Source organism: Poecilia reticulata, linkage group LG9 (genome assembly GCF_000633615.1).
Source record: "Poecilia reticulata strain Guanapo linkage group LG9, Guppy_female_1.0+MT, whole genome shotgun sequence".
Classification (NCBI taxonomy): Eukaryota; Metazoa; Chordata; class Actinopteri; order Cyprinodontiformes; family Poeciliidae; genus Poecilia; species Poecilia reticulata.
In genome coordinates this window covers 21,514,824-21,528,845 of record NC_024339.1, presented here as the reverse complement: position 1 = coordinate 21,528,845, position 14,022 = coordinate 21,514,824, and the positions used below count along the sequence as shown (strand labels likewise).

General features: G+C 41.3%; 2 protein-coding genes across 6 annotated transcripts in view; one reads left to right on the top strand and one right to left on the bottom strand.

Moving 5' to 3' along the window:
- Nucleotides 1-586: 586 nt before the first annotated feature.
- Nucleotides 587-2,212, top strand: arl6ip4 (ADP-ribosylation factor-like 6 interacting protein 4). Its single transcript, XM_008418587.2, has 5 exons — nucleotides 587-803; nucleotides 878-1,201; nucleotides 1,455-1,572; nucleotides 1,656-1,725; nucleotides 1,809-2,212. The coding sequence occupies exons 1-5, from the start codon at nucleotides 650-652 to the stop codon at nucleotides 1,863-1,865; spliced, it is 723 nt and encodes a 240-aa protein (XP_008416809.1). The 5' UTR covers nucleotides 587-649; the 3' UTR covers nucleotides 1,866-2,212.
- A 3,351-nt stretch (nucleotides 2,213-5,563) lies between these two features.
- LOC103470268 (membrane-associated phosphatidylinositol transfer protein 2-like) overlaps nucleotides 5,564-14,022 on the bottom strand; it is a 61,994-nt gene continuing 53,535 nt past the window's right edge. For 3 of the 5 annotated variants that reach the window (XM_008418581.2, XM_008418583.2, XM_008418582.2), the window contains 9 exons: nucleotides 12,595-12,759; nucleotides 10,347-10,495; nucleotides 10,142-10,258; nucleotides 9,585-9,701; nucleotides 9,347-9,495; nucleotides 9,033-9,182; nucleotides 8,755-8,935; nucleotides 8,497-8,625; nucleotides 5,564-7,563 (listed from right to left, as the gene is read on the bottom strand). In XM_008418581.2, the coding sequence (XP_008416803.1) occupies nucleotides 7,180-7,563; nucleotides 8,497-8,625; nucleotides 8,755-8,935; nucleotides 9,033-9,182; nucleotides 9,347-9,495; nucleotides 9,585-9,701; nucleotides 10,142-10,258; nucleotides 10,347-10,495; nucleotides 12,595-12,759 (1,541 nt within the window). In that variant the 3' untranslated portion in view covers nucleotides 5,564-7,179. Of the gene's footprint in view, nucleotides 7,564-8,496; nucleotides 8,626-8,754; nucleotides 8,936-9,032; nucleotides 9,183-9,346; nucleotides 9,496-9,584; nucleotides 9,702-10,141; nucleotides 10,259-10,346; nucleotides 10,496-10,987; nucleotides 11,255-12,594; nucleotides 12,760-14,022 lie in introns of all 5 variants that reach the window. The other 2 variants (XM_017306728.1, XM_008418585.2) reach the window with 2 other exon arrangements.

Sequence of the window (14,022 nt, the reverse complement as noted above, 5' to 3'; positions counted from 1 at the left end):
TGACAGGACAACAGTTAGTCTAGTATCACACAAACCCGGCCTTTATGTAAAAGTGGTGAGAAGAAAGCTCCAAGAAGTCTCATTTACCACAGCAAATGGGAAGATCAGATGACACAAACGTTCTTCTGCAGTGCTAACAGCTGCACCAGCCCCAAATAAAAATACAAGCAGTGGTAATAAATTAAATGAAAAGGCATGACTGGCACAAATACGTATACAACAACTTATTTTCAGGAATACATTATACCACAAAATTCTCTTAAGAATTATGTCTTTAATAATTAAATATGCTTTCTTAGGTAATTATTTTAAGCGTATTGTCACACTAAAATAAACGTAATTTTAGACTATTAGCGCCTCCATGCTTGATAATTTAAATAGTTGCGCAAGATTACATGCGGAAAAAAACCCCATTAGGGTTACACCGTAAGTACTTTCTTGTATTACGCTGCAAAAATACTTTTTAACAATTATATATATTATCAAGAATTCTTAATTTAATTGAATTTTTTGAGCTTTGTTGAAGGTTTTTGGAAATTTAAGTAGGAACTAGGAACGGTTCTTGTCATGACGCTGAAATTATAGACGAACAAACTTCCGGACAACGTTTCCTGTAACTCAGCCTGTGTAAACAACTTGTGTTTCCGAAATGAATCGCAGCAGATCATCTGAACGAGTTACTAAGGAGAAAAAAACAGAGAAAAAGAAACGCAGACTGTCTTCTTCGTCGTCGTCTTCCTCCTCCTCCTCTTCCAGCAGGAGCAGGTCGGCTAAGAAAATTTCTTCCAAGAAGAAGATTTCAGGTTGGGACTGCTTTGTTCATTAAAAACCCACCAGAGAGGCTTATGAAGCATCCTGAACATATGTTTCTCCTCAGATGGGAAAGAGCAACGAAAGAGGCGGAGGACTCGATCCTCATCTTCATCATCCGCTTCATCCTCCTCTTCTTCTTCCTCTTCATCCTCCTCAAGTGACGAGAGGAGCAAGAGGAAGAAGAGCAAAGCCAAGAAGAAGAAACTGAAGAAGCAGAAGGCCAAGCTGAAGAAACAGAGGAAAAAGGAGAAAAAGAAGCTGAAGAAGAAGGAGAAGAAGCTGAAAAAGGAGATGGAGGCGATGCAGAGACCTCCAGAGAAACCTCCATCCTACCTGGAGGCGATGCAGAATGAAGAGGAAGAGGAGGAGGAGGTGGAGCTGGGGCCAGGTGAGTCCTCACACTATGGAGGGTAGAGATATATATGTACCATGTTCCACAAGTCTAAAGCACGTATTTGGGGAGATCAGTATGAACATTTCTGAGCAAATAATTTAAGAAGGTGTTCTCAATCTATTCGCTGTTTCTTTTTTTTTTTTTTTTTTTTTTTTTTTGCCTGGCTCCACACTTTTCTCGAACCTGAGCTCCATGGAGCTGAGTTTTTGATCCGTTTAAACGTTTCTTGGTGCGTTGCGTTCCTCAGTCATGACCGACGAGCAGAAGGCCCGGCTCGCCACTAAGAGGCCTCTCACCAAGGAGGAGTACGAGGCCAGGCAAAGCGTGATCCGCAGGGTGGTGGACCCAGAAACAGGAAGAACCAGGTCTGACAAAGGACTGACTCTCATTCAACAATCGTAGAATAAAACTTTCCCGATTTTCAGATGTTTGATCGTCATCCGTCTAGGTTGGTGAGAGGAGAAGGAGAGATCATTGAGGAGATTGTGACCCGAGAGAAACACAAAGACATCAACAAGGTAAACGGAACGTCATCAGTTTTAGGTGAAGGTCACGTACCCGCTGTTAGCTGGATGACGAACATCTCTGCTTTGTCTCTTAGCAAGCTACAAAGGGAGACGGGAATGCCTTCCAGAGAAAACTGGGAATGAACAGGTAGAAGAAGAACCTCGAGAAGAAAACACAGACCGTTTACTTCCTGCTTGTTTCTGAGTCATTCTGATTCTTTTGAATATGTGGTAGAGATTTTTACTGTTTAGGTTTATGCTTAGGTTGCAGAAGCAGGTTTATTTTATAGAACCCCAAAAGCATAATTTTATAAGTTATAACTAATATGAAAAACAATAAATCACATTCAAATATTCCATGTACGTTTGTTACTGTACATCCATTTTGCAACCTATGCTTAGGTTGCAGAAGCAGGTTTCTTTATTTTATAGAAACCCAAAAGCATAATTGTATAAGTTATAACTAATATGAAGCACAATAAATCGCATTCAAATATTCCATGTACGTTTGTTACTGTACATCCATTTTACATACATATTTGTTTGTTTGTTTTTTTGATTTGGACCATTCTCTCAATTTTTCTAATTGTTTTTGTTTTGTTTTGTTAAAGGATCCTGATACTTATATTTTTGAAGTGTTCTGAGTCTTATGTATTCAAGTTTTCTGCCTTGGGCATATTTCAGGCTAATCACTCAACCTTTATCAAAATGTCTTTTTTTAAGGCCACTAAACTCTGGCCTGGGCAGGATTTACTTTGGAAAATAAAGTTAGATTTTTTTTCCAGGCATCACTCTTTTAGGCAAAAAAATAAATAAATAAAATTAACTCTGCAATCTTTTTAAAAAAAAAAAAAACGACTGGCAACTTTAAAGCAGAGCACACTGGCAGGCTCTGTAAAAAAGCGTGAAAGATGCTTTTTACAGAGCATCTTAAATTTAATAATTATTTTATGGTTTTATTGGGTTTATATCAATAAACAAACTTTTGCCTGGGTTGAGGTCAGGGCCATCCCAAAGATTATTGTTAACCCACCTTATCCATAACGTTATTACTGGCTGGAAGATACTGGGGACACCAGTGTGACTCTTTAAAGGGAGCCCAGTTTAACATCAACCTGGATTTAGTGGATTGTGAACATGCAGCCATTAGCCTGACAAGATGGACACCTTCTGCAATAACATTTTAAAATTGTGCTAAGAGTTGAACATGGTGGAGGTATCGTCATGCTGAGGGCCTGCTTCCCTGCCTCTGGACTGCCTCAAAATAATCGTACCATTCGGAAAAAAGAAGGGCTGAAGGAAGATGCATCTATCGGGCTCTAAGGATGTGACCTTTATTTATTGAAACTCCCTAAAGAAGAAATATTTCATATGGTCCAGAAAAATACCTGGGGTGGATGAAAATGAGTAAAAACAGCCCAGCATGGATAAAATAATAAATAAAATTAAATCTTGAAGGAATATAATAACCGCTGGTCAAAAAGCATTGCTCCTTCATTGCCAACAGTTCCAGACTTTTTCCTCGTTACATGTTGCTCCAATTCAACCAGAGAGATAAAGCTAGTTAGTTTGCAAAAGTCACAAGTCAGAACAAGAAATTAGTCTGGACCGAACGTGCTTCACTTGACACATTTCTGTCTGATATTTTAAACAGAAAAGAAAGCCACCATTTGTCAGTGCTTTATATTTTCTTTATACACTCTTCATAAAATCACAAGGGAATGAATAGCATCAAATATAATCCTACAAGATATGTGACCTGTACAATTCTTACATTTGCCAGTTTATCTATAAATAAATATATACAGTCTAACCGTTGGTGAAACAAAGCTAGTTTTGGACTGAGCCAGGTCAAAGGTAGAGACAGACTTCCTAAACATGAATAAATATGTCACATTAGGTAGTTTTAAGTAGTTCATCTTTAAGGATCGGTGTCCTGCATGTTTTACATGTCGCGCTGATTCAACCAGAGATGATTTTTAATGATCAGCTGCCCATGGCGGCAGAGGGAAAAAAGTGGCTCAAGTACCAGAGTAAACTACGGAACTGCATTTTATCCTGTGCCTGGAGCAGCCGTCTATGAAGCCAGCAAACATTATTTCATTCATCTCAAATCAACTGTGTTGAACCAGGGGCACTTCTAAGAAATACAGGACACTCATACAGCTGGACACCCTGAATTATCGTCCTCATGTTTTGGAAAAATAACATCTTAATGCTATCAGCTTCAGCATGAACAGCCTCCTTTCTGGAGCTAAAACCATCAGCTAACGACAAAACAAAAAAAACAAAAAAAACAACAAAAAAGGACAATCCAGGGTTCAGGTAGTCGGTCTGCCCACAGGTATAAAAACATCCCTGATCTCTGCAGCACTTCCTCCTTACATTGACTTCATAATGGCGTTTCATCAAAGAAAGTAACATGGCTGACCTTACTCGGTGCTGTTCATCTCTAGGGATGTTTGTCAGCTCCGTGTTGGATTATACGTTACAAAAAAAGATCCAAATATGAGGATTAGCTGGACAAACGTTTTACTTTTCAGTATAATTTCAATCTAGATCAACCTGGGTTTAAATCACAGACGTTTCATTAAACTACACCGCGCTCTGCTGTGCTGACTGCAAATAGATGCCTCTGTGCTTGAACGACAAAAATCACAACAAAAGCCACCCAAATGTGTCCGGAGAAAGAATCCAACTGTAACATTCGACACATTTATCAGGCCAGAGTCACTTTATTGTGAGAAGTCTCCACACTGTAAAATGTGCAACATGTGCATTTTCTGGCAGCGTGTTCACCTGCTGTGGGAAACCTTCTGCAGGTTGACGTCTGTCAAATGTGTGCCGGGTGGAGGTCAGGGGGGAGGTGGTGACCGATTGTCAGTGCACTGTGTGATGTCTGTTTGATCCAGTGGTGCTGCAGGGCAGTATTGCACACTTTCCCTTACATTTGAGTCAACATTGGTCCACTGCACTCAGCTCTGAACATGCCTGTTACGCTGAGCCCCACACTTATTGCAGCCCCTGGTAGAGAGGCGTAACGCTTTCATATTATCACACCAATCTAACTTTTAATTTGAGCACGTTTATTCATCGTTGGGGAAAGTAAATCCTATGTTGAGAAATATTTATGTTGCACACTCACTGGTACTCAGCAAGTGAAGCAAAAGGAAGTTGTATTTTACCAACAGAAGCGCTCATAACTTTTCAGAAGATCACTCCATACCAAGAGTTTGAATGAGGTTTTTTTCCTGGCACAGATATGGGCAATATTCAGATTTTTTTTGACAAATGGCATGCTCTCTTGTTTTTCCCCATTCTGTAAAGCAGCTAAAAAAAATTAGGCCTCAGTGTGAGATCTCCAACAACCCTGATCATCTTACAAAAGTGAACAATGAACTATCACAAGGAATTGTTAAAGGTGCAAATAATTGTAGGGGCATTAAATCGATTTTATTGATTAATAGAATTTTTTGGGTTTTGACAATTTAATTTCACCAAAACACTCCTCAGGTTTTGATAGTTGGAATGATGTCAGCCCACCCAAATACCATCTTGTTTGACTGGTGCGTTTTACAGGTTCTAATTATTGGGACTTTTTAATTCAGGCCAACTCACAGAACAGATGGTTGAAATAAAAGCCAGTTTTGAAAAATACTTTCTGTCATTTGTAAAAGAAAAAGTGAGGAAAAAAAGATTTAAAATTGGAAATTGAATTTGGCATGAAAAAAAAATCAGACATTTTATTTTTAAATAAACATTTCTTAACATGAGATCTTCCCCAGCCCTGCCTAAACACCGAAGAGATGCACTGAAAACACAGGTTGGGAGTTTTCTCATTTTTCCAGTGTCCAATTAAACTTCTGCAAGAAACAAGTTTATTATAAGTTTTGCTTCCTCCTTACACGTCATTTCCAAAGGCGCCAATAAGTGTGGAGATAACTCAAGAAGGACAAGTAATTATATTTCAAAAAAAAAAAAAAAGGCATGAAAATTTACTAAACTTTAGAAATAAATATCAAACATCATACAGCAGGTCTCGGCTCCGCTTTCCTAGTTTCCACAACGTATCGTACAGGATTTACATCTGGAGCTCTGTCTTCCTCTAAAGGTGCACCAGAGAACAGAGAGGGAGTCGGCGATGCAGGGAGGGATATCTAAGAGCACATTCAATGCTTCATTTACAGCTCAGTAAAAATCAGGGAGGGGGGGGGGAAACAGCAGAAATCCAAAATGGCTAAACATGGCTAATATCAAACATCCCATATATATGACACAAGATAACAGTTCTGATACAACCCTGGTGATCTGCAAGGTGAAATGATAAAAATACAATACAGGCAAGGATTTCTGCGTTTTTTGTTTTTTTTTGGCTGCTGAAACTCAATTTTGAAGAAATAAAAATACATAACATAGCAAAAACTTAACCTCAAAACACCATTTTGTTCACAAAAATTGATGAATTTTAACATGGCTATATTATTAAATAGCACTGATTATCAATCATGTCACCCTCATAGTAAAGAAGACACTTTAAACTGGTCTTCAGTGGACCAGATACCAGATCTGCACTGTGTTGTAACAACTATGTACAGGCCTCGTTCGGGCGCTTAGCAACATACTTACACAATTTATTCCATGTTTTTATACAGAGAAGACCTTTATGTGATCCTCTCTGCTCAGATTCAGCATATTGTTCTACACTGCTTATTTTGGCACCTTTGCTGTACAGTCGAGGTTTTTCCTAAAGTTGAGTCAAACATCAGGTGCAGTAGAAATCCGGCGTTAATCATATTTAAAGGGTCAGTTCAGCGTTCGCTCTGCGGGATTCTTTTGAGTTGTGGTGCGAGGAAAACTGGAGAGCACAACTTTTAGTCTTGGCTGTTTCAGGCGTCTGCTTAAATAATTTCTGTTTGGCTTGGATTCATTTTCGTCAATTCTCGGTAAATGAGTAAGACTTATTTATAAATGCGCTCGGTCCAGTGTTAATCAAGTCTCAGCTCTGCTTTCACAGATTTGCAGAACAAAAGGGCTGATGCTTAAAATCTGCAGCACAGAAAGTGAGTCTCTGTTGCCGTGTCTGTGCTTTGCTTTGGCCACATCTGTCAGCCGCGGTGCAGAATCAGAGTAATTCCCTTATGTCGTGGAGGCGCTTCATTGTGTGCAGTCAAGTATAACAACCTGTAGGAGGAGTTCTGAGCTTATATTCATGGCCAAAAAATATTCACTGAACAGAAGAAACCGTTTAAATTAATTTATGTTTGCGTAATGTGTGGCTTCAGGAGGACTCGCCTGGCTTAAAACAATAACAACAAAACTTCCACAGTCTCCACTGAAATCATTTAATTGCTGATAAGTGGTCTGTAGCACCAGATCCTCCCGCCCCCCGGTGGCGTTTCGCCCACTTGGTTCAAACCCGCAGCGTTTCCTGTCTCTGCGCTCGTCCTCCCAAGCGCCTGTACTCTCTCATTTGGGGTTGAACGGGAACGGCTCCAGCTTGGTGCTGCCGCTGCGGCCCCAGCAGCTCGCCGTGATGCTCATGCTGCGCTGCGACGCCCCGGGGCTGTGGCTGAGGGTCCGCTCCAGCCTCTCCCGCTCCAGCCGCTCGCTGTCCGACTGGCTCTGCGTGCGCTCGGGCCTGTTGTGGAAGCTGCCCGTCGGGGAGCTGGGCGCCGGCTGGGAGGAGATGGTGCGCAGCAGGTGGTTCCTTTTCCTCAAGAAGTCGCTGTTGGCACCCAGGCCGAAGCTGCCCTTGCGCAGGACCATGCGCGCGCTGCTGGACTTGGCGGGCCGAGAGCGTTGGTTGTACTCCAGCTGGGACAAGTGGGCCGCGTACCCCTCTGTGATGAACTGAGGAGAGGAACATTTGAGCGGAGAGGAAAGCCAACTGAATAAATCTGGCTTAAGACGTGAAATATTAATTTACTGTAGGTTCTTACCAGTTCATTTACTAACAACATGTTTGTAATCAATTCTTCAGACGATTAATCTGATCTTTTTTTTTTCACTGACAAATTCTGCAGATTTTTAATTTAAACTTTCACAACTTTTTAACGCAATGTTATAAATACAGTAAAAAGATGCAAAAAACAAATAATTCAACAGCTTTTTTAAAATAAGAAAATAAACATTTTATTGTCTAAAATGCAATAATAAAGTATTTTTTTAGTGTGGATTAACTGATTAATGACTGGATGGCAAAAGGTGAGTAACAGGAAATTATTATTTTTATATTATTATAATTATTATAGAAATTGAACCAGGTGATGGTAAAACTGTGCTGTGGCGGTGCAGGGGTTAAGCACAACCCACATATGGAGGCCTTAGTCCTCGACGCAGCTGTCGCAGGTTCGATTCCTGGCCTTGGTGACCTTTGCTGCATGTCTTCTCTCTTCTCTCATTACCCACTTTCCTTTCAATTAACTATCAAATAAAGGCCACTAGAGCCAAAAAAATCTTTTTTAAAAATTGGATAAAACTACACCACTTGGGGAGATTTGGGTAGAGCATACTTGCAGACAAAGGTTTTGTTTTCACCTTAAATGTAAATGTTTATATATTCTTTGTTCAATTTTGGCTTAATTACTGCATTTAGTGTGTTGTTCTTTTAGCAAATGGCTTTTTTTTCCTTTTTGAGTCTGTATACTGTAGTTAACGGTTAATCAATTTCTAATTTAGTTGACGTTTATTTCAACAACTGATTAATCACAATTAATCCAATTAATCGCTTCGGCCGTAATTGGTAGCAGGAGGCGCCATATTGAATATGTCTCTGAACGGTACCTGGCACTGGTTCTGCATCTTCTTGGAGGGTCTGCCGACGATGTAGACCTGAGAAGGAGGAATGCCGATGGAGGTGTAGACAGAGATGTCTTTGGTCGATCCATATCCAGCGAAGATCTTCATATTAGACTGAAATCAGCCCGCAGGCGGGAGAGAAATTATTTTCTTTGTAAATTAAAAAAAAAATGAATAAATTGTCTGAAGATCCTCAACACATTTTGTCTGCACCTGTTGATAACCCGAAGTACGCTCACTTACCTCTGTCAGTGTTTTGAGGAAGTTGGCCTTGTGCCTAAGCGGGTCGTGGACTAATCCGTCGCAGAAGGAGACGATGCCGTGTGGGAAGTTGTGCTGAGAAAGCCAGGCCACCACCCGCTGCTTCTGCATGTCTGGACGCCCCGTCACATAGATGATCAAATAACCTAAATCCTGCCAGTGTCTGTGACGAGGCGAAGCAGCAAAGTGATTTTTAAAAAAATTTTTATTTAGGCAATATCTTGGGAGCTACAGAAAGTTTTATGGGATGACTTGGATACCTGACGACGTCCACGGCTCCTGCCCTGACCTTCGGATCGCTACCCATGATTGAGACGCTGGCAGCGAATGACCCATCGATGCTGAACACCACAAACTCTGTGCCACGTGGGACAACAGTCAAGTAGCTGTCTGCAAACGTGTGGTCGCCTCTGGGGTTGGGGGGGAGGCAGAAGAGAATGAAAACTAAACCAAAGGACGGGATTATATCTAAAGTTTCACATCAACAAGATGCACAGAAGGCACCAATATTTCAACAAATCATGACACAGAGTGAGTTTGGCGTTAATGTTAAAGGCTGAGAAGATGAAGTCACCTGACAACCATTTTCACAGGGTAGACTCCGATGCCCAGACGCTTCTCCTCTGGGATGTTAAACGACACGCGGCCGCTGCTTTGAGTCACTTGCGTGCTGAAGAACACCCACTCTCCTGACGGAGGCTGGGTCATGATGTGAAGGTCGACCTGTGCAGAAATTCAAGACTTAAACATGATGTTTGAACACTAAAAGGTTGCAGATAGCCGGTTCTCTGCTGCTACGCATGCATGATTACCTTCTCCCCAGCTAGAGTCACCATGTCCAGAGGGCCATACATGAAGCGACCGGTGATGACCTGCTGGCTGTCTTCAGGGAACACGCCGTCGTTCACTCGATGGTTGGCAGTCACGTTCTGCCATTGGAGTAAAAATAAACCAAGTCAGAGAGGGTGTTTTTTAAAAAACAAGGAGAAAAAAACACGTCTTCTCCTTAGAAATTTACATAGAAAAGTCAAAGTCAAGTGACCTAAAGCTGCATGCAAAAGTATTCACACTTTCAGGGTTAGATTCGATGTATTTTCTTGGGATTTTAAGCGACAGACGAGGAAAAATAAGTGTATTACAGTGAAGTGGAAAGATATTGGCACATTCTTCTGCTTCATATTCAATCACTATTCTGTTTGTCAATTAACCTTAATAAAATACTGTGAAATTTTCTGGTGTAAAGTTTGAGGGATACTTTTCCCTACACTTGAATCCAAGATGTTGATAACAAACCGAAGGCATTCCTCCGCAGCAGATTAATGTTCGTAAGCCGTCTCAAACTGGACTGTTTTCTTGATTTCACACCCACCCGGATCTTGACGTGAGTCCTCTTCCGGAGCCACTTCTCCCGAGGTTTAGAGGGGGTGAACTCTGACACCTCCTTCCCATCCAGCTCCAGGATGCTGGAGTTTTCATGCCTCATGACCTAAGAGCAGAGATTTAACCGGTTCATCCCAGGAATCCCTGAAAAACTACAACAGGATTAAAAAAAAAAAATGGTTGGGGCAACTCACCTGCCTCAAGAGGAAAGATACAACATCTGTGGATTCCCAGTAAGAAGCGTGGAAGAGGTGCGGCAAAGCCACTGTAGGAAAGGCAGTCAGAGCATCGGGGCAGTACAGAGCAAAGTCCAGGCGCTTTGTGCCCCACCAGCGTGCTGCAACTGCAAATGGGAACGGGTTGAATACAGTGCAGGTGCACAAGATGAAACTCTAGCAGAAGGAGCTGGCATAGAAAGCTGCACCACCCTTAAAACCCACAAAGCAAACTTAAAAAAAATAAATAAATAAAATAATTAATAAAAAAAAATCAGCTTCACTTCTTCAGCTGCAGGTGAGAAAGAAAGGTGTTTTTGATTACTGCAGTGAGAAATCATGCGCTGCATCAAAACGGAAAGAGACGGTTAGAACTGATGAGTGATTTCACGACCAGCTTCAAGAGTTTAATCATGTTAGTGAAGGTTGTTACACCAAAGTACAAAATTAAGATCTGAACATTGTTCCCACTGAGTGAAAGTGCTTGTGGCTGTGTCCTTGAGAAGCCCATTTGGAAAGAATCCCAGGAGGAAGGAAAAAATAAATTAAAAGGCTTTCTGCAGGAGCAGAATGAAGCTTTTGGATAGTTGCTGTGATTTCCGCAACTTGAGAAAAAATACCTTCATCAACTTCAGCTTGGGAGTCCAACGACACCAGGTCGTGTATAGCACAGTCCAGCCTGCATGATTGGATGCTGTCGTACTGGTAGATGGAACTTAGACTTTCACCTGAGTATGTCTCAAAACTCAGATCTTCGTCAGTCAGGTCAGCCTCGGCTTTTTTATAGAACTTCAGAGGATTTTTTATGGAGAATAAGTTTTGGGTTGTTAGGGCAAGTTGGGATAACAGACTGAGCTTATTGGATTGGCTAATCTGCTCTGATTTGGCTACACAGAGAGAAAAAAAACAACAGAAAACCATATGATAAAATGGATGGATTTGTAACAGAAAAAAAAAAAACAGTTTAAAGCGTGACAAAGAGACGCATTCATTAGAGAGGCTCGTTTACACAGAGTTGTGAATTTCTAAGCAGCTGTTAGTGAAGGTCAAAGCATCATGGCAAGGTGATGCTGTTGAACACCTGATGTTGTAGTGGCGAAATTTATTTTTCGAAATTGTTCAAAATGTGCACTAAACCCATCTTAGGTTATAATGTGAGACAAAAAAAATTATACAAATAAAAAAAAGTAAAAACACTAACAGGTAAATAGGGGGGAGGGAACTTTGGTTAACAATAATACAAAGAGAAAACAGAATGCCGATTATCTAAGCGCACACTGCAGTAGGAGGTGGAAATGGCTTAGGGAGGGAGATTGGCGTCCACATGCACTGAAACGTTAGATAAATGCAGCACTTGGTCATTGCATTTACATTTAGACAGTGGATAAAACTAAGACAGACAGTGAAAAGTGGCTCTAAGCTTGCTCTTCTGGAGGACTCTGATCTTACTGGCTCCTTGTCAGAGAATATAGGGGGAAACGATTCGATGACCGTCTTACCAGACGAGTGAGAAAGAAGTGCAGGATTTGTATTTGCAGCTCCTTGCGAAATGCAAATTTACCCTTTGAACCTTTGCGCATTTTGTCCCGTTACAAGACAAATGTTGCGTCTCATTGGGATTCTATGTGACAGACCAACAAAAAGTAGCGCATAGTTGCGAAGAAGAGTTGGTTGGTTTGGATGGCCGTTCCCTGATGACCTCCTGATGCTCATTTCCAATTATTTATTTAACAAACGGTGCAGAAAATAATAAAAATAATCCTGACAGTACAGAGAATTTTGTCATTTTAAAACATCATTAATTGAAATTCACTGTGACAACGACGATGCGATAAATCCCCACGTCTACTATATGTCATTTGAAATTATTAACTACTTTGCTTCTATTGCATAAAATCCCAGTGAGACACGACAAAGTTTGTGTTTGGAAGGAGAACAAGATGTGAGAAAATTCAAGAAGTATGAACACTTTTTGCAAGAAGCTGCATCTGACCAGCTAGTTAGCTCCAGATGGAGAGTAGGGTGTGTGTAGAGTCAGAGCACTGGGGTTGAGAGGAGGAGGATGTAGGAGAGCTGGGAGGAGAAACTATGGTAGTTGTGCAGAAATAGAGACAAGTTGGCCAGAGAGCGAGAGAGAGAGAGAAGGAGGGGAACTAACTGGAGTTGTGTTTGTGTGAGTGGAAGAAAGAGAGAGAAAGAGAGACTGGTGGACGTTCAGAACACTTACTGTTGGCTATGTTGGTGGCAGTGAAACTGTCTGCCATTCCTGAGACCTGGCTGGCAATGCTGATCTCACTGGCCCTCCGTTGGCCCCTGGGGAAGGGGCCCATTATGGGGGATGAGGGGTACGAATTTTCCATGAAGACACCACCATGAGACTGAACAACATCCGCTATTGAGCCCAAACAAGGAGATCCCATTAGACAGAGACACAGGTACGGTGGGTGACTCACAGTGATGGGGAGGGAGGCGAAACATGTGACTGCAGGGGGGAAATGTGAAACCACAAGGAGCCCACATGTTCTCCAGCTGACTGACGTGTGAAAACACAGACAGTAAAATGTCTACATATATTGAAATTAACGTCAGGGTGTAAAGATTGTCCGCTAGGAAAGATTTAGATTAAACATCTAGTGAATTACTTGATAAATTATGATGAGATTTTATAAAATTAAGACAACCCGTATCACCAATAGAAAACATATTAAAAATGTAGATACAGAGCTTCATGTTGAGCAAACAAAGCACCACAAGCAGCACAGCGAGCGTGATCGACTCTCCTGAAAGTCGACAAGCGAATTAACCTCTAAACACAAAAAAACCCATCAAGAAACCCCAAATCACAGAACACAAACGCTTACACCCTCCAAACGCACCACAGCAGACGCTCTGCAGACAAACGTGAATGAGTGTTTCCATGGCTTGATTCATCCACTTGTTGTGATTTTTGTTTAAAATAAAGAGAACCTCAGTTCAGGCTGCATGACCCATACACAGTTAACATATTATTTCAGAGCTCTTAAAGATTTACTTTATTTAGTGCACAGGTTTGAATTTAATATCAGTTTTCTTGAGTCATATGTGCACAAAGAGGCTCAAAAATATCCATTTCCTCCTCACTAACATTTAGAGAAATGTTCCTTTGGCAACATACATAAGCCTCTGGTTGGACATTTGACACACTTATCACAAAACGAAGAAATGACTCGGATGTTTTCACAGACCAGCTTTAAAGCATTTTCAAAGGGAAGAACGTCTGGCTGTTCTGGAAGAGTAAAAGTCAGCCTGCTCCATTTATTCTGGAGACCAGACTGGAGGTGTTTTCAGATCGTTGCCCTTGTGTCCAGGTTTTAAGAAAATTGAGAAATTAAGTGTTTTGGTTGCATTGAAACGGACCCTCACCGTGATCCTACTAATTTTGAGTCTGTATCACTACCAGTGGTGGTAGTTCAACCCTCAACATGATGCTGCCACCACCATGCCTGACAGTTACGCAATGCTGAAAGCCTCACCTTGTCTAATCCGAGCATGCTTCTCAACAGTGTGGTCGTGTTGTGTTACTTGAGACGACTACTGGTCTCAGTTTTGTACTTTTGACATTTCAATGTTGCCACCAGGGCAGCTGCGTGTTGAAGATAAAACCAAAGGGAGAAAC

Coding starts and splice junctions, on each gene's coding strand:
- arl6ip4 (XM_008418587.2), top strand. CDS start 650: ATGAATCGCAGCAGATCATCTGAACGAGTTACTAAGGAGAAAAAAACA. Junction 1,202..1,454: donor GGAGGTGGAGCTGGGGCCAG/GTGAGTCCTCAC, acceptor TGCGTTCCTCAG/TCATGACCGACGAGCAGAAG. Junction 1,726..1,808: donor AACACAAAGACATCAACAAG/GTAAACGGAACG, acceptor TTTGTCTCTTAG/CAAGCTACAAAGGGAGACGG.